This window comes from Taudactylus pleione, unplaced genomic scaffold (genome assembly GCF_031769625.1).
Source record: "Taudactylus pleione unplaced genomic scaffold, aTauple2 ptg000946l, whole genome shotgun sequence".
Lineage (NCBI taxonomy): Eukaryota > Metazoa > Chordata > Amphibia > Anura > Myobatrachidae > Taudactylus > Taudactylus pleione.
Genome location: NW_028285347.1, coordinates 3,623,163 through 3,643,666, shown reverse-complemented (window position 1 = coordinate 3,643,666; position 20,504 = coordinate 3,623,163). Strand labels below are relative to the sequence as shown.

Genomic DNA, 20,504 nt, shown 5'->3' with positions numbered 1-20,504 from the left:
GATTCTACTTATCAATTATTTAGCACCTTGTAGAAGATAATAGCTAGAATCTGGTTGCTATGGGCAACAACTCCCTCTCTAAAGACTCACACTTTAGTGAATAAGCCCCTAAAAATTAGGGCAGGTGTGGTACAAAATGTTGACACGAGAATGTTGACATGGACATTATGTGGAGTGTCACAATTTCGAGATTGACATGTTGACATTGTGAATGTCCACATAGGGTAAAGGCTAAAATCTGCTAATAGCGCTAACAGCAACCTCATCTTAACTGCAGCCTAACCTTAACCCAAAAATGGCCTGGTGACTTTCTGTCCATGTAGACATTTTGGCCTTGTCAACATTCTAAATGTCAACATAGTGACTGCATACCATTAGGGCTATATAATAGGTTTAATGTCCACTAAACTTATAGGAACTGTATATATTTCCAACAAAGTATTATGTATGTATGCAAATTCAAAACATAAATTGGGAGGTATATAAATAAACATGATGGGCCTGTTTCAAGGGTCCACGCTAACTGCACGCAATGCCATTATGCACACATTTGGCCAATGTTGGAAGTACGTATGGAAATCCAGAACGAATTTGGACACAAGAAATGTGGGCAAACCTGGGAGGTAACATGGACGTCGCTAGCCAGGCGCAAGCATGTTGCTGACACCAGCTGCGTCTAAAGATGCATTAGTGCTGATTCAGTGCGCCATGTTCAGATGGAGAGACTACAACTGCCATAGGGCTGGTGCACATTATGTTGGTGCACCAATATGGATTAGTGCTGCTGCAGCTGGGCGTCTCAGTATGATCTGAATTGGCTGTGGCATTGGCATTAAGGACGCAGTCGCGGCTGGGGCAATAGATGCAACCGCGACCATGTCTGCATCCTACTTCAGCCCCCATGTACTTTAATAAACCTACCATTGTGGTACTGAAACGGGTGTTGGGATTTTTATACAGATCACTACTCAGAGGAGAATCTGTCTACATGACGCCTATGGACTAACACAGATTCTTCTGGTCTAATGGATGGTGCACTGGTTTCCTAGCTAATCATTTGAAGATCTATGTATTATGATCAGCAAAAATAAGCTTACTGATGGTCACCTCAATACACTATAAATGTCTGGATGTGTCTTCAGACAGCCACAGTTCCTGTGTATCCTGGCAGTGCCCACAACACCGGGGGACCCAGTAGGTGAGACAATACCTAATGGAACCAATGAAAAAGAACCTGGAGGAAAAGGCTATATATTTTTGATCATATCATACGGGCAGAGAATTACAGGACCTAAGGGTGCTGGTGCTGTTCATTGTACTGGATTTTAATAGGAATGCGCAGCCAGTTTTTGCAGTTTTACCATCTAGGAACCTACTCCCTGCTACGTCATTTGCAGCGAGTTCATGGAACATTTTGGGGAAAATATGAAACTGGTGCTAAAAAGTTACAACAGACAGTCCAGCAACAGTTAGCTCCCTTATCTCATGTAGATCCCAGCAGCTGCAATCTACACCACCTACACCTTCATCATCAATATACTTACTAATGATCGGAGGTAGTTCTGCATCCAGGATAAGACTAGGTGACTCCTCCCTTATCCAGTATTCCTCAGAAGAATCCTTGAGCGCTAGGCCTGCTGCTGCTGGGGGTGGATCTTCATTCCAGAATGAGATCAAAAAGACTAACAGTCAATTGTTTTTTTAAACTACTACTAGTAAGTAATCCTTTAATAGAGGAAGCAAGTATAACAGCTGTCACCCAATTGCACAGCGGATCACTGGCTCCATGACGTGCTAATATTACATGGTGAAATAATAGAAATTGAGGATGATAGTGTGGAGGAAGTGCACAAGGAGGATGAGGGGGAAATTTGTGTCCTATCTGACGCTAATGAGGATGTTGATGATGAGGATGTTATTTGTGTAAATCAGCCAACAGTGGCAGCAGTTCTTGCTTGTGATAAAAAGGAAGATATTGTCATGCCTGGGCAGAAGAGCAGAAAAGCCACGTCTTGGATGTGGAATAATTTTAACCTAAATCCAGTTGTGAAGGCATCTGTACCATTTGTGAAGCCAAAGTTAGTAGAGGAAGGGACGTTAACCATCTAGGCACCTCCTCCCTGTTACATCATTTGCAGCGAGTTCATGCAATTTATTTAACAAAATTATAATAATTTGTAAATAAATAACTAGCAGTTCAGTATCAGCTACCAGGAGTTTGGACCAGCACATGCAACCTCCACCACCAACACTCTCATCATCAACCTCCTCCTTAATGATTTGTTTTGTGGGGCCCCAACAAACCAAGAACTTCAGCCACAAAAGTGTCAGTCCTTGTCGCTAAAGTGCTTGGTTTGTTAAACTGTGCATGTCCATTTTAATATTCCACATAAGAGTGGGTGGGAGGGACAAAGGACAATTCCATCTTGCACCTCTTTTCTTTGCATTATTTGGGGCATTTCCGACTGACATTATTATAGTTTATTAAACTGACATCCTGTCTGCTACTGCTGTGTGGTAATGCTTCATAGGTGTCCTATATTTTTTTAAACTGCAGTGCTTTTGTGCCACTGCTCTGCTGCTAACTTTAGCCCATACTTACCTACTCTCCCGATTTGACCGGGAGCCTCCCGAAAATCGGGTAGAGTTCCCGGCCACCCGGAAAAGTAGACCAGCCGCCACTCTCTTGAGCCCCCCTGCCATACATGCCTCCGCAGTAAGAGGGGCGACTTACACGGTTCGTGCTGAATCTCGTCATCGTGGCCCCGCCCCCTGCTTCACAATGCCGCTAATTTCGGCATTGTAAAGAGTGGGCGGGCTACAATGATGCAATCGTGCGGCCACGCCCTTGCTCTGCCCCCACTGCAACATCATCTCCCTCACCACGCCGCTCGCCGAAGAAGCCTGGCTTCCCCCTCCCGGAATACTAGCCCTGGATGTCGGCAAGTATAATGGTGAAAAGAAGTAGTCAAAACAATATTGTGAGGTGGTTAATAATGACTGGAAATGCCTGATAATTATTGTTATTAAGGTTAATAATACTGTAGGAACAAAAACAGGCCCAAATTATGTGATTTTTTAAAATAAAAATCCAGATCCAAAACCAAAACACGCAAGGGCGGTTTTGCAAAACCAAATTCATATCCAAAACCTTGAAGGAGATACAGATCCAAAACCAAAACACGGGGGTCGTCGCTGATTCCTAATTCTATGCGCCAGGTTACTAAACATATCCGGGTGACGGGTAGACGCCTCGGGGCCTCCAAAAACAGAGGGGCACCACACAGGGTCAGTCACGAAGCTGCCGCGGCTCTGTAGTCTGCATACAAAGTGCGTGCTGCATACAGTGCAGAGCGGCTCCCGAGTCCCCTCATCAGCGTCATGGGACGCATCATCTTCTCAGTGATGCTGATGAGGGGCCTCTGCAGCTGCACTGCGCTGTATGCAAATCACAGAGCTAGAAGCATTCAAAAGTAGCCGGGCATGGGAGGTAAGTACTCATGGCACTGACAGGATGTGGGGGGCACTGTACACCATACAGGGTATATGGGGGGCACCATGTGACATGTTTGGGGTCACTGTGGGGCAGGGTGACAACTTTATTGGAGGTGCCCCCCAAAACTTAGTTGCCCTGGGGCCCCTACAAGCCTTAATCTGGCCCTGCGGGTAGTATATTTTGAGCTCAAGGTAACCAAAATTAGGGGTGGTCTACGTAGGAGATTTAGGGAAGGTCATCGAATAATGCACCATACATTGATGGTTATAGTGCAAAGGTCCAAAAAACAGAATGTGTTTGCCCATATTTTTCCCTCTATAACAAGACGAAAGAAATATATATGATATACGACTGGAAGTGGCAATATAAAGAATAGCCCGGTCATGAAATGGCTAATGTTAATGGCTAATGTAAAGAATAGCCCGGTCATGTATCTTCGGAAAAATGTCTCCGCTAATGAAGACAAAAAAATAGCACACAGTTGTCTAACCTAGCGTACACAACGCGGAGCTCGCGTCATCAATATCCATGGTAACACCACAGAGTTTTGACTTGGGGATAGCGGGGACCGTTCTTGGGCTCGGCGCATGCGCTGTAGTAGTGGGATCCAATAATGACATCACATAGAGCCTGTATGTTTGCAGTCACCTCCGGTGTGAGAGATACAGTGTAGCGGCGGCGGCGGGGCCAGCCAGAAAGTCACTGGGAGGGTGACGCTGAGGTATCTGCATTGTACTCACTGTGCACGTCTTACATTATGGTGACAGGCACCGGGTGTGACGTCATAAAAGTAATATGGACGTTCCTTATACTTGTTTATGTCATGTCATACCTGTGTGTTATATTATAAGCCTGCCTCCCTAACACCTGTGTGACATGCTGTAGGCCTGCCTCCCTTACACCTGTGTGACATGCTGTAGGCCTGCCTCCCTTACACCTGTGTGACATAATGCAGGCCTGCCTCCCTTAAGCTCCATACACACGCAGCGATAACGATATCGCTGGCTGATCGACATCGATCATCCAGCACACCAGGAACTACCAACGACTATAGCGACACGCGATCAACGATCGCAGGTCCCTATAGTAACCTGCTCGATATTGAGCAGGTTGGCCAGCATGCATGGACGATATCGTCCATACGTAGCCGCACATCACTGGTCTGGTAGGCCAAAAATGAAGATTTGAACGATATAGTTCAAATTGTGCATTTAAAATCACTCCGTGTGTGTACGGAGCTTTACACCCGTGTGACATGCTGTAGGCCTGCCTCCCTTACCCCCGGCTGACATGCTGTAGGCCTGCCTCCCTTACACCCGTGTGACATGCTGTAGGCCTGCCTCCCTAACCCCCGGCTGACATGCTGTAGGCCTGCCTCCCTTACACCCGTGTGACATGCTGTAGGCCTGCCTCCCTAACCCCCGGCTGACATGCTGTAGGCCTGCCTCCCTTACACCCGTGTGACATGCTGTAGGCCTGCCTCCCTTACACCCGTGTGACATGCTGTAGGCCTGCCTCCCTTACCCCCGGCTGACATGCTGTAGGCCTGCCTCCCTTACCCCCGTGTGACATGCTGTAGGCCTGCCTCCCTTACACCCGTGTGACATGCTGTAGGCCTGCCTCCCTTACACCCGTGTGACATGCTGTAGGCCTGCCTCCCTTACCCCCGGCTGACATGCTGTAGGCCTGCCTCCCTTACACCCGTGTGACATGCTGTAGGCCTGCCTCCCTTACACCCGTGTGACATGCTGTAGGCCGGCCTCCCTTATACCCACGTGACATGCTGTAGGCCTGCCTCCCTTACACCCGTGTGACATGCTGTAGACCGGCCTCCCTTACACCCGTGTGTTATGCTGTAGGCCTGCCTAACTTACACACGTGTATTATGATGTAGGCCTGCCTCCCTTACACCTCTGTTTACACTGTTGGCCTGCCTCCCTTACACCTGTGTGACATGCTGTAGGCCTGCCTCCCTTACACCTGTGTGACATAATGCAGGCCTGCCTCCCTTAAGCTCCATACACACGCAGCGATAACGATATCGCTGGCTGATCGACATCGATCATCCAGCACACCAGGAACTACCAACGACTATAGCGACACGCGATCAACGATCGCAGGTCCCTATAGTAACCTGCTCGATATTGAGCAGGTTGGCCAGCATGCATGGACGATATCGTCCATACGTAGCCGCACATCACTGGTCTGGTAGGCCAAAAATGAAGATTTGAACGATATAGTTCAAATTGTGCATTTAAAATCACTCCGTGTGTGTACGGAGCTTTACACCCGTGTGACATGCTGTAGGCCTGCCTCCCTTACCCCCGGCTGACATGCTGTAGGCCTGCCTCCCTTACACCCGTGTGACATGCTGTAGGCCTGCCTCCCTAACCCCCGGCTGACATGCTGTAGGCCTGCCTCCCTTACACCCGTGTGACATGCTGTAGGCCTGCCTCCCTAACCCCCGGCTGACATGCTGTAGGCCTGCCTCCCTTACACCCGTGTGACATGCTGTAGGCCTGCCTCCCTTACACCCGTGTGACATGCTGTAGGCCTGCCTCCCTTACCCCCGGCTGACATGCTGTAGGCCTGCCTCCCTTACCCCCGTGTGACATGCTGTAGGCCTGCCTCCCTTACACCCGTGTGACATGCTGTAGGCCTGCCTCCCTTACACCCGTGTGACATGCTGTAGGCCTGCCTCCCTTACCCCCGGCTGACATGCTGTAGGCCTGCCTCCCTTACACCCGTGTGACATGCTGTAGGCCTGCCTCCCTTACACCCGTGTGACATGCTGTAGGCCGGCCTCCCTTATACCCACGTGACATGCTGTAGGCCTGCCTCCCTTACACCCGTGTGACATGCTGTAGACCGGCCTCCCTTACACCCGTGTGTTATGCTGTAGGCCTGCCTAACTTACACACGTGTATTATGATGTAGGCCTGCCTCCCTTACACCTCTGTTTACACTGTTGGCCTGCCTCCCTTACACTTGTGTGTTACGCTGTAGGCCTGCCTCCCTTACACCTGGGAAAGCCCAGAAATAGAATAAACAACAAACTGCTACACACTATAAACTCTCCTGGGGTATCACTACTCCACTGACTAGGGAGTTAACCTATTCAACATGGCTGCAATGGGGTTTTATGGAAATATATGCTTGTATTCAATCAATAGTGATGTCCTATATTTCACATGACTACCCCTTTATGACAGGTTGTGGAATATGAGAGAGACAGTAATAAGATAGACAATGTCTAGGTAGACACCAGATGTTAGACAGACAATAGGTCGACACATATTTTTTTCTTTCTAGTCCTAATCATCACTCTAACCCTCCCCTTGGTGCCTAACACTAACTGTCGGTTAAGGTGCCTGACCCGATCCATCCCTTCTAGTGCCTAACCTTAACCCTCTGGTAAATGCCTAACCCTAAAAAAAGAAATAAATCATATGTCGACCATTTTTTTTGTGTCGACAATTTGTATCTGCCGAACTTTTGTGTGTTGACCTTTTGTGCATGTCGACATTTTGTCTGTCAATATACAGACCGGAACCCTTTATCACTAATGGCATGTCATACCTCATTCACAGGCTAAATTTCATGTTTAGTCGGTTTGCCTACGTTACTGGGAATAACTTTTTTGATAATCTGCCCTGGCAAATCCTATAATCCTATTTGGAGAACTGTTAGAGCTTTCTTTTTGAAGTTTCTCTTCGTAACTTACTCGTGTAAGTATCTTATATATTTTATGGCCATGCTTTATGGAGAACCAGACCAGTGGGGGTAAAAAGAAGAAACCCTCCATGGTTCTTCCAATAGATATTTTCATGCAATCACTGGGGAGGGAGTCAATTCAGTGCGCTGTTTATAGCGCTGGGAGGGAGCTTCCGGAGCTATTCAATTCAGCGCACTATTTAGTCTAGTCAGATTTCTCCTTGCACCCTCAGGAGAGTACGAGGAGAAATCATTAGGCAAAGTGTGGACCGCAAGGCTGTTTTTTGGATTAGCGCGGCGCTAGCAGCCTTGTGGTCAGCAGTTTAGTCTGAGAATGCCGGTTCTCTCAGCTAAACACCCAAGTTAAGTCGCGAGAACTGGCATTCTCAGACTTAGGGCCTGATTCAGACCCGCTCGCGAGCGCTGAGCGCTCGCAAGCGGGTCGATGTTGGGCAAGTGCGCATGCGCACGACGGAGGCTGCTCCATCATGCGCATGCGCGAGACCCGGACAGCGACGGGCAAGCCGTCGCTCCGGGTCTCGCACCACAGGGGGCGTGCTGTCGATGGTGAGTGACAGCACACCCCCTTTGGTGGGCGTGCCGGGGGCGTGGCTGCCCAGACAGAGGCGTTCCCATGGGAACGCCTACCGTCTGGGTCCGGCCCCACTGACATAACCAGTGATGTCAGTGGGAGTGCTTTTGGCTCTGATAGAGCCAAAAGCACTCCAAGGCTTGCGGCCAACGAGACCCTACTGCAAGGGTCTCGTCGCAAGCCCGATGGTCGCGATGGTCTTGACCATCGCGACCATCATCATGGACTCTCGCATAAGCTGTGGGTGGTAACCCACAGCTATGCGAGCGGCCAAAAGGCCGCACTATGAAAAAAAAAAAACGCCCTGATTCAGAGCAGGCGCTCGTTCAGAGCGTCCGGCTCTGAATCAGAACCTTAGTTCAGACAGAAGTTAACAGTGCACTGAATTGAATTGAATTCCTCCCATGTATAGAAGAACCAAATACTTGTTCTTTACACAAGTTCTGATTAAACTATAGAGAAGAAAGCTGCATCTCTTAATTATAATTTTTATTTGTTTTTTTTAATGAAAATAAAGCTTCAACTAGGCTTTACACTCATAATTACTTTTCAGCCTCCAAAATGGCTGCCTGCACCATCATTAGGTGACAGATATACATTTCTTATATGCCTATGATCTTAACAGAACAGTACAATCCTCCAATAGATTGTGTTTTTTAATAGCAGATCGACATTTCTTTACATTTATAATTTGAACTGTTAGAAATCAAATAAGTGCCACTAATGTAATTTTTCAACTCCATTACAGGAATGATTTAAAATGCCAAACTGCATCGTAAAAGGGTGCCCTCATAAAACGGGGCGGAAATTGGAATACCCCTCGGTAACGCTACACGGATTCCCAAACAACATCCCCGAAATAAAAAAATGGCTGGTCAAAACAGGACAGTATTTTGGAGACCTGGATGGGTTCGCACAGCAAGTTCTCGAGAAAAAGAAAAGTGACGTCTACCGCATGTGCTCAGAACATTTCACAGTAGACTGCTATATTAGGAAAGGCAGCAAGATTTACCTGAAGAAAGGAGCAGTCCCCTCTATCTTTGAGCCACCTATAAGTCCTCCTCCCATGAGACGAAGGGAAGACCTCGATCAGGTCTCCAGTGCAATCTCTGCATTAATCCCCAGAATCAGTCTCACAAATGGCTGCATGTATATAGAAAAATGCGTCAGAGAGGGAAACGGTGACACATTTGCAGGTCCAAGGTGTATAAAGAAGGATAGCAGTACCCAAACGGAGGAAATATCGCTGACAAACAATGGACAAGTAGAAGACAATTTTTCTGAGGTAAAATTTGATTATTTATATCCTTGTGGCCCCTCAACTCCACTGAACACACAACTGACGTCTAAAGAACAGTATGCCCATACGCTACTAGATCTTGACTCAAAAGAAAAAAATATTTTCCAAGAATTTGCCAAGTCCCCTTTCCATGAGTCACCGCGTGACACTAAACAAGTGGACACTTCAGTTAATGTTCATGAATCGCGAGCAGCATCAGAGGAGACCTACAAACTGATAGAGAAGGAGGACTTGACCGATGAGCGGAAATTCATTGTTTTTGAGTCGTGTCTGGACCAGCTGTTTTTGAAGCTTTGTAGTGCGGCACGTTGCTTGTGTAAATCTCCGATTAAAATACTGGAGAAGAAAATGGATGAGCTGGCGCTGATCGTAAACGCTTATTGTACTAGCGGACATAAGTTCGAGCTCTGGTCAAGCCAACCAAGGAAGGGAGATATGATGACGGAAGCAATTCCTCTGTCTGAACCGATTTTGCTCAGTAGTTTGCTCACTGTAGGAAAAGTAAGTGACATTCAGAATGTATCCAAAAATGTGTGTTTTAGGAGACTCTTTGGGGGTGATTCAGTTGTTGTTTTAGGGATGATAATTAATGGGCGCCCAATGTAGCAATTCAATTGTTTTTGCGCCCATTATTGTGCTCGTCACGACCAATCTAAAGCCCTGGTTAGGACTTATTGCACATCTCTGCTAGCCACCTCAGGAGGGTGCAAAAACAATCGAATCGCCCCCTTTGTGCTTTAGAAAACACTGGAGACTTAATCGAATATTGGCATTTCCTCAGACGTTATTGCGGTGTAAAGGTGGGCAATATATCTGCTGCAAGAATCAATGAGGAGATTCATCTATGCGCAAGTTACGTTGGAACCTCGCTCGTGCGGCTGAGCCCATAGGTTCTTATGCTGGGAAAAACACGCTAATTGTTGCAACTCTTTGAGGTGCGAGGGAAAAAGGCGAGGTTTTCCTGCTGGACACACGTATTGTATTAGCCTGTGAGGGACCAACAGAACCATGCCGCTCTTTGAGTCTCCCCCTATATCTAAAAGCACAGGTTAAGTAGGTTTATTTGTCTGTGTTATTACATATTGCCAATGGAGGGTAAAAACAGTTGGCCACAGTGTCCTTTGCTGGTCTTGGGATTACTGACAGGAATCATGTTGTGTATAAGAAAATATTTCTCCCCTTGGCCACAATTTGTGGTCTGATTCTGAGACACAAACACATTGCTGATGTTCAGGTAGTAGAAAATTCTGAAAACTCATACGGCGTATGCCAGGGATGGCACTTACGCACCATAGCGTATCTTTCACGCACTTTAGGCGACAACGGAAATTACTGGGTCCTATGTGACCCGCTCCTGCCTATTAGGAGCTGGCTGCGTGCCGTGCAGCTTATAGTGAGTCTCCCTGCCCGCCCTCTCCTTGCAGTGACAACTGTGATCGCTGTCTGCCTGGCCGCTCTGAGCCTAATGCTTCCAGTCCTAGCCAGTGGACAGCATGTCACCCTTCAGACCAACTCCACCGACGGAGTGGAGACCACCACCATTCCCGTCCCCACTCGCCACAAACAGGGAGCGGGATCCCACCCGCATGCTGTCTCTGGAGGGCGGTCACCCCATTTTATCTGGCACCCCAGACTATGTGGGACCCTGCTCCAGCCGCACCCGTCCCACCACCAGACCCATCCCAGCCCAGCCACCCAGGAGATGAGCCTCACTGTTGTAGGTGCGGTGTGATCACTACAAGCTTTCAGTCTAACCCTACTATATGGTGTGAGCTCATAACAGAGACATGAACAGGTGGTGCTTACTTCTGCACTTAATCACCCTGTACAACTCTGTTAGCGTTAGGTGACTAGGATGCACCAGGAGACTGTTCTGATTATTTTGATATGTGACACTTGTATATCTGTGTGCGGTCGCTGCATCGTTGCTGATTGAGAGACTCAGTCACACACAGTGTTCATTCTAGCACCCTGCACCTATCACCCGTGCAGTTCCTCTTTCTTGCCTGAGGTGTCGCGCTCTGCTCTGGTGCTTCTAGCACACGCTGCTAGCTAATGCAACAAATTGCTGAGATACAGACCAGAGTGTGCTAGATGCACAAGAGTAGAGAGCGACACCCCTGGCAGGAAGAGGAACTTCACGGGTTGTGACAGGTGCAGGGTGCTAGAATGAACACTACTGACAGATATACAAATGTTGCATATAAAATTAAGCAAAATCGACCGTTGCTAGCAGAGTCTTAGGAGACCAGGCGCGCTGGGAGGGGCTGTTTGGTGCGACTGCAGCAAAGACGAGTGAGGACACATCTGTATTTAGTACCTCAGTCAATTTGATTTAACTATCTGGACTCAAGCATGGATATCCTTAATAAATGGACTGTAATGGCAGAGTTTGAAAAACTGGTTTATCTCTTTACTAATTGAAATCTCTTTTTTCCCCCTTAATGCAGAAATCTCAGTTTGATGAAGTTGCCGTTCACTTCTCCAAGGAGGAATGGGATTGTTTAAAGACAGAAGAAAAGGAAATTTACAGGGAGGTGATGGTGGAGAATTACCAGATCCTCCGCTCTCTAGGTACGAAATTCTTATCCTCTCTATAGGAAATCTATCACTTGAGAAGGCACAATTTCAGTTACAAATGAACATTTCTCCAGGGAATCTTCTGTAGATCTTGTCTAAAACTCTAGGATCACTATCATGGGACTTACCATGTAAACCGAGGTCCCATAAGGTTCCGTACCGCACATAGAAGACAAGGAACTATACAATGGTTATGTTTATTATATGATTATGTAACACTATAAATCATTAAATAAAGGCCGGGTGAATTACCAAATCCATAGATTAGGTTTTTCCCCACATAATGGTCTTGGAAGGAGACCGCAATCCAAACCCCAAGGGCTGACCAATTTTCCCAAAAAGTTGCTTCTTTAGTCCCGCTCTGTTTTGTTTCTCCACTGGACTGATACCATATAGCTACCCTGTGATTGGCTACTTGCATAAAGAGGGCTGCATGGAGAGTGATGAGGCCTTTTCCTTGGTTACGCATTACCCCCTGTGTTGTAGGTGCTGCTGTGTCTAACGGTTACTGCGAGGGTACAATAGGAAGCAGCCAATAGTAATGAAGGAGATGAGGTGTCCCTACACACATATTAACCCTTTCCATGCTTTTACGATGTAAATGAGATTTGCAAGAATATTTATGTCCAGTTTACCATAATCCCGAGGCCAGCCATATATGGTGTATATCTAATCGTGGTGACCTTTTACCTGTATCCACTTGGCGAAATTTTCATAACGTACAAATATATAATATATCTTGATACAATTTATAACCGTATTATTCTATCCCCTGATACTACATGGTGCCTCTTTCCACACCAATAAAACTTGTTACCCACTTACATCTGTACCGTACTTATTTCAGGTTCACACGCTCACTGCTCCTATTACACTCCACTTGAGCTACATGATCCGACTCGTTTCGCTCATCTCTCCCCCCACCATTCCCTGACTGCAGCACAGTATCTTCTCATTTGTGTCATAATATACCAGAAAGGCAGGGCACCTTACATCACGCACTGCGAGCTCACTGCACCCAACTATTTATCTGCCTTTATTGTGTGCAACCCAAGTATAACATTTTTATTTGTTGCACCTGCTATGCGACCTCTAAATGCCATGCTTAAACCTTTGTAACATAATAAATAAATTGAACTAGTTACTTAAATTGATTTTTTCTGTCTTGTCATTGTACCTGCGCAGGGCGGATCAATGTGGTCCCTCCTCTTGTATCGATGATTGAGTGGGGGGAGGAACCCTATGTGAAGAGCCCCTCACAGTCTGAGGAGAATTCAGTAGATCACCGCTCTGGTAAGTGCTACATATTGTCTAAAAAAGGAGTAAGAGGCTGACACCCGCAGCTTCCCATGCACCTAAAACTAAGTTTGTCATTGTGTGGGGAATGTAATTGTGAGTTTCAGGCATCAGTGCAATTCCAGCGAATAGACACAATGTTTGAAAGCGGCAATAATTGAAAAGGCAAAACCAACCTGGTTTTGCCATTTAAATGATTGCCGCTTTAAAAAAAAATAAAAAATCAGACAGAAATGCTGCAATGCAGCTTACGGCAGTCTCTATTCAGAGGTTTGCTGACAGCCTGCATTCGTAAAGATGTTTAGTCCATTCCCTCAGATATAATTTTTGTTCTGATCTGTGAGCAGGATACTTTTCGTTAATGTTGTAAACTTTGCTATAAATAGATATTTGGAAAGGCTGACTGTAAGGACAGAAGCACATGGGTGATTTTGTCCATTTGCATTGGGTAGCAGTGCAAAAACAACCTGAAAGTAGTATTGGCCCTTATGTGGAAATGGTAGTTCATACAGAAGAGCCACGGAGTCAGACGGAAGTTGGAGGGTGTAGCGATCCTTTTCAGCTGGTTTGGGGTGAATGTAGTGGAGCTTAGACGTGGAAAGTATTGACGGAGCCCTAAAACAAAGTATGGTGCTCCATGCTATATGTGCATTATGGGCCTGGTTCTAAGGGCCGTATTCAATTTGAGGCAAAATCGTCCGTTTTCCCCGTCGTTTGCGAATCGGCCGGTATCAGCCCATTTGCGCATGATTTGCGTCCGATTTCGCCAACGAAGGCGAAAAATGGTGGTTTTTCGCCTAAAAACTGGAGAAAACTTCTCCAGCCCAGGGCAGGCGAAAAAATTAGCAAAATCCCTATTTTTGGGTAAAAATGTGGGGATTTCTTACAGAACCCTTTGGATAACCCCCGTAACGATACTTTAGCAAAAAAATTTTCCGGAAGTTGCGTACTTTGGCAAAAAACGGGCGCTGAAATTTCGGTCTAAATTTTTTTTTCTCCCGGGAAAAATGCGTTTAACGTATTGGGTCTGGTATTTCGGAGGGCCATAAGGCTGCGCCAAGTGTTTTAAACATTGCACGTGGCTGGCGCAGGTGGTTTTTTAAAACCGCGAAAAGAACGCCTGCGCCAGCCACGTGTAATGTTTAAAACAGTTGGGGCATTTTTCACGAAAAAAAAAAAAAAATTGTCAGAAATTTCAGCGGTCATTTTTCACCAAAGTACGCAATTTACGTAATTTTTTTTGCCAAAGTATCATTAGGGGAGCTGTCTACAGGGTTCTGTAAGAAATCCCCACATTTTTACTCAAAAATAGGGATTATGCACATTTTCCACCTTTTTAAAAATTTAGAAAAGTTTACTCCATTTTTACATGAAAAATCAGCGATAAATTATCACCGAAAAATTGTCGATAATATCGCCAGTAATTGAATATGGCCCTAAGTTGGATACCAGTGGAGATGTAGACGGATCCCGCAGATATCTTCAACCCGTGTTTGTGTCGCAGAAAGCAATCACATACTGAGCATGCACCATGCCATGCATACACAGGGATGGGAAGTGAAGGTGCGGACAAATTGATCCATATGTCTGTGGAGCACTCTTTCCGTGAAAGGGCGTTCCTGGGCGACGGCCATGCCGGTGCAAGGAACTGATCCATCCTGTGGGAGTGTAGGCCGACGCAGATGTGTCTCCTGTTTCAGACGGATCTCTGCACCCGGCATAAACTGGGCGAATACTGGCATCAGCATAGGGTAGCAATGTGGCTGCGTGGCCGTATGGAAAGAAGCCACACGTGCGTCCGACTGAGAATCAGGTCCTTTTGTGAGTTCAACCCGTCTGTTTACCATACACCCAACTCAGAACTCCTGTGTGGATACGAGCCAACGCTATGGCTCCATCCTGGTCCCTGTGACTTGTGTGTGCACGACGGGAAGCAGTCGGTAAGCCGATGGACGGAATCCCGGCCGTCGGCTTCCCGACTGTCTAATCCCGGTAAGGGTTAAATAACAGGCGTTGAAATCCCGACGCCTGTCATTTTCCCTACGCCGGGAACCCGACACCGGCTTACCGATCGAAGGTAAGCCGGGCACGGACAGCCGCAGGGGGGGGAGGGTTAGGTTTAGGGTTCCCGGGGGGAGATTTAGGGTTAGGCACCCCCTGGGAGGTTGGGCACCCCCCACGGGGAACTTAGGTTTAGGCGGCGGGGAAGGGGGGGTTAGGTTCAGGCACTTAGAGGGGGGATTAGGGTTAGGCACTTGGGGGGGAGATTAGGGTTAGCCACCCCTAAGGGAGGGTTAGGGTTGGGGGGGTAGAATAGGTTTGTCAATACTTACCTTTCGACGATCGAGATTTCCACTGCTGCCGGGATGCAATGCGGCCGGCGGTAAATCATACTGAATCCGTGCACAACACAGACCAGGTCATCGCTGATGGTGAAGATTGTTACCTTTTAGGCACCTCATATATTTAGTAATCTCAGATTTCAAGTTTAGCCTTTTTTTTTTTTTTTTATGAAGGATGTTTTTTAAACTAGTGGACACCTAATAAGAACTGCTACATAATCCTTTTAATCATTGGGGTTGTTTTGTATTTTTTTGTCTTGGCAGATGTACCTGTAAGCCCAGATACTCCTCCTCCAGAAAGTAACGTCGCTTTACTGCACCATCTTATCAGAGATGCACAGAATGAAAATTTAGAAAAGCTAAAATTATTAGAGGAGACTGAAGTAGCCTCACAGCAAAAAAGAGGACTCCCAGACTTCGCGATACCTACGCACATGGAGGAATGTCCAGACTGTGGTAAACTCTTCCTATATAAGTCGTATCTCACCAGGCACCAGAGAGTTCACACCGGGGAGAAACCCTACTCGTGTACGGAGTGCGGCAAATGTTATACCGACAGCTCCAGTCTGGCCAAGCACCAGAGAACGCACGGGATAGAAAAGGTCTTTGTCTGCCCGGATTGTGAGAAATGTTTCGGCTTGAAGTCTGATCTTGTTAAGCACCAATTAGCCCACAAGGAAGAACACTCTTTCATTTGTTCCGTGTGTGGGGAAAGTTTTCTAGATTACACAGCTCTAGGGCGGCATAAGAGCATTCACAGAGAAACCTTTCACTTGTGCCCCATATGTGGCGATTGTTTTTCTAATCCGTCACATCTTCTAATACACAGGAAAATCCATAAAGGGGAGAGGCCGTATTCTTGCACGGAATGTGGGGAATGTTTCAAAAATAACTTTGATCTCATTAAGCATAAGCAGACTCATCCTAGCGTCAAGCGATTTCCATGTTCGGAATGTGGGAAATGCTTCACCCAGACTTCCAGTCTTTATGCCCACCGGAGACTTCACTTAGGGGTGAAACCTTATTCCTGCCCTGAATGCGGGAGGTGTTTTGCTAAGAAATCCAGCTTGATAAGGCATCGGAGGCTCCACACCGGAGAGAAACCGTTTTCGTGTTTCGAGTGCGGAAAATGTTTCTCTGTCAACTCCAATCTGATCAAACATCAGCAGCTTCACACTAGAGAGCAAAAGCTCTTATTTTCATAATGTGGGAAATGTTTCGGAGACGACACAAGCCTTGCCAGGCATAAGCAACATCACACGGGATCAGAGACCATTTTCCTGGTCCTATTGGCGGGAGCTATCCCGGTGACTCGTTATCCGCACAAATGATAAACCATTGTCATGCCCCAAACGTTGAATGGATTTTACTTCTCACTAAACTCTTACTAAATCTAAAGCAGATTCACGCTGGGGATAAAGATATTTTTGTGATTATTCGTAAGACGAAAGCTAATGATGAAACTCTTGTCGAACATTAAACAGAAACTTCACCTTTCAAATACAATCTATTAATTTGTATTGGTGTTTATTTTTGTTTTTCACATAGAAAAGTGTGCAAAACTACCTTCTTAGTGATGAATTAAACCTCTCTAGTTTCACTGTAACCTGAAAACAAAAATTAGCTCATATCAAATTTCCTCTGATTAGTATCATTTACAGGCAAGTTTGTGTTTATCTGTTCAGTGCATTATAAAGTTGGCCAACCTGAAACATTTAGAAGACAGCATGTGTGGCCCTCTCTCTAAATTCCGTTACTCGTAATCCTGTTACCTGTATGAATAAATCAGCTGCTACTGTGATCACATAATGCTCAGCCAGGCGTGCGCATTGTCGCTGCAGCCATCAGGAGCAGATCAGTCACTGCTGGGCTACAAAGGCCGATTTTGTCTGTTGACATTTCATCACTGTCTACATGATGAATGCCGACATGGTCAACATTATGACCATGTCGATATGATGAATGTCAACATTTCATATCACAACCCATTTGCAGAGATGCTAGCTATTGTGCAGGTTTTTTTTCCTCTTACTTCTCCCTCCTTCCCATCTCTCCCCTCTATTACGTCTGTCTGCCACCAATTCTTTCCCCCATCTCCCCCCCATTTCCCATCTTCCCCCCATTCCCCATCTCAACATATACTTCCTCCATTCTTCCCGTCTCCCCTATTCCTTCCATCTCCCCCTATTCTTCACCCTTTCACCCCATTCCACCCATCTCCCCCTGTTCTTGCCCCATTCCTCCCATTTCCCCCTATTCTTACCCCCCATTCCTCCCATCTCCCCCTATTCTTCCCCCCATTCCTCCCATCTCCCCCTATTCTTCCCCCATTCCTCATCTCTCCCCCTATTCTTCCCCCATTCCTCCCATCTCCCCCTATTCACCCATTCCCCATCTCCCCCCTATTCTTCACCCATTCCTCCCATCTCCCCCTATTCTTACCCCCCATTCCTCCCATCTCCCCCTATTCCACCCATTCCTCCCATCTCCCCCTATTCCACCCATTCCTCCCATCTCCCCCTATTCTTACCCCCCATTCCTCCCATCTCCCCCTATTCTTCCACCCATTCCTCCCATCTCCCCCTATTCTTCCACCCATTCCTCCCATCTCCCCCTATTCTTCCCCGCATTCCTCCCATCGCCCCCTATTCTTCCCCGCATTCCTCCCATCTCCCCCTACTCTTCACCCATTTCTCCCATCTCCCCCTATTCTTCCCCCCATTCCTCCCATCTCCCCCTATTCTTCCCCCCATTCCTCCCATCTCCCCCATTCTTACCCCCCATTCCTCCCATCTCCCCTTATTCTTCCCCCCATTCCTCCCATCTCCCCTTATTCTTCCTCCCATCTCCCCCATTCCTATCATCTCCCCCTATTCTTCACCCATTCACCCCATTCCACCCATCTCCCCCTATTCTACCCCCATTCCTCACATCTTCCCCTATTCTTCCTCATTGCCCCATCTCCCTCTATTCTTCCATTCCTCCCATCTCCCCCTATTCTTCCCCCCCATTCCTTCCATCTCCCCCTATTCTTCCACCCATTCCTCCCATCTCCCCCTATTCTTCACCAATTCCTCCCATCTCCCCCTATTCTTCCCCCCATTCTTCCCATCTCCCCCTATTCTTCCCCCCATTCTTCCCATCTCCCCCTATTCTTCCCCCCATTCTCCCCCTATTCTTCCCCCCATTCTTCCCATCTCCCCCTATTCTTCCCCCCATTCTTCCCATCTCCCCCTATTCTTCCCCCCCATTCTCCCCATCTCCCCCCTATTCTTCCCCTCCATTCCTCCCATCTCGGCCCTATTCTTTCCCCCCATTCCTCCCATCTCCCCCCTATTCTCCCCCCCCATTCCTCCCATCTCCCTCTATTCTTCCCCCTATTCTTCACCCATTCCTCCCATCTCCCCCTATTCTTCCCCTCTCCCCCTATTATTCCCCCATTCCTCATCTCTCCCCCTATTCTTCCCCCATTCCTCATCTCTCCCATCTTCCCCTATTCTTCCTCATTGCCCCATCTCCCTCTATTCTTCCATTCCTCCCATCTCCCCCTATTCTTCCCCCCATTCCTCCCATCCCCCCCCCATTCCTCCCATCTCCCCCTATTCTTCCCCATTCCTCATCTCTCCCCTTATTCTTCCCCCCCATTCCTCCCATCTCCCCCTATTCTTCCTCCCATTCCTCCCATCTCCCCCTATTCTTCACCCATTCCACCCATCTCCCCCTATTCTTCACCCATTCCACCCATCTCCCCCTATTCTTCCACACATTCCTCCCATCTCCCCCTATTCTTCCTTCCATCTCCCCCTATTCTTCACCCATTCCCCCCATCTCCCCCTATTCTTCCCCCCATCTCCCTCTATTCTTCCCCCCATTCCTCCCATATCCCCCTATTCTTCCCCCCATTCCTGTCATCTCCCCCTATTCTTCACCCATTACACCCATCTCCCCCTATTCTTCCCCCATTCCTCATCTCTCCCATCTCCCCCTATTCTTCCCCCATTCCTCATCTCTCCCATCTCCCCCTATTCTTCCCCCCATTCTTCCCATCTCCCCCTATTCTTCCCCCCATTCTTCCCATCTCCCCCCTATTCCCCCATTCCTCCCATCTCCCCCTATTCTTAGAGTGACAGGCGTGGGGGATGAAGGACAGATGGGAGAAAGAGAGATGAAGAAGCATTAAATATCTTATGATGTGGATACCATTTATATAACCATAAAGAAATAAATCCTTCCCCCATTCTTAATATTACCCCTTTAATAATAGTAAATATTTATTTTATTAATTGGTGTTTATTTTTTTTCAAAAATAAGTATTGCCCTTATTATTTTATTAAAATAAAAATAAAAAATCCACTAATATATTATTTCCCTCATAAGACAATTATCATACATTGAAGCCAGAAACGGTTACATTGATGACGCCTTCATTATAAGTGCATGTTTGGTTATTCCTCTTCTTCTGATTGCCTTGATAGATGCATCAGTTTTACTGCAGTTTTATGTTGGTTTGGTCAAATTACCATTAGAAACTCACCCACAAAACCAACGTAAAAAACAGATGACATCAACAGTGATTTAAAAAACCCCAGCATAACCGCTGAACTGTAAATACATCTATCCTGGGTGCTAACATTACTGGATCCATATGTAATAAACACATTTGGTAACTGCATTATACATTAAAATAATAATATGAAAATAGAACATCTAATCCAGTGGTTCTCAAACTCTGTCCTCAGGACCCCAACATAGGTCACGTTTTCCAGGTGCATTCATTACTCGCTGACACATTTCCCAGGTCACTCAGCAGGTGCACAGGTGTAGTCATTACTCACTGACACATTTCCCAGGTCACCCAGCAGGTGCACAGGTGTATTCATTACTCACTGACACATTTCCCAGGTCACCCAGCAGGTGCACAGGTGTATTCATTACTCACTGACACATTTCCCAGGTCACCCAGCAGGTGCACAGGTGTATTCATTACTCACTGACACATTTCCCAGGTCACCCAGCAGGTGCACAGGTGTATTCATTACTCACTGACACATTTCCCAGGTCACCCAGCAGGTGCACAGGTGCAGGTGCATTCATTACTCGCTGACACATTTCCCAGGTCACTCAGCAGGTGCACAGGTGTATTCATTACTCACTGACACATTTCCCAGGTCACTCAGCAGGTGC

General features: G+C 46.9%; 1 protein-coding gene across 1 annotated transcript; it reads left to right on the top strand.

Annotated features, from left to right (window-relative positions):
- The first annotated feature begins 4,070 nt into the window (after positions 1 to 4,070).
- Positions 4,071 to 16,843, top strand: LOC148473279 (uncharacterized). Its single transcript, XM_088459856.1, has 5 exons — positions 4,071 to 4,217; positions 8,551 to 9,603; positions 11,553 to 11,676; positions 12,868 to 12,975; positions 15,585 to 16,843. The coding sequence occupies exons 2-5, from the start codon at positions 8,563 to 8,565 to the stop codon at positions 16,523 to 16,525; spliced, it is 2,214 nt and encodes a 737-aa protein (XP_088315982.1). The 5' UTR covers positions 4,071 to 4,217; positions 8,551 to 8,562; the 3' UTR covers positions 16,526 to 16,843.
- Positions 16,844 to 20,504: the final 3,661 nt, after the last annotated feature.

Excerpts from the sequence above, each read along its gene's own strand:
- LOC148473279 (XM_088459856.1), top strand. The coding sequence starts at position 8,563 with ATGCCAAACTGCATCGTAAAAGGGTGCCCTCATAAAACGGGGCGGAAA. Across the intron at positions 9,604-11,552 it reads GTTTGCTCACTGTAGGAAAA|AAATCTCAGTTTGATGAAGT; the intron begins GTAAGTGACATT and ends CCCTTAATGCAG. Across the intron at positions 11,677-12,867 it reads CCAGATCCTCCGCTCTCTAG|GGCGGATCAATGTGGTCCCT; the intron begins GTACGAAATTCT and ends GTACCTGCGCAG.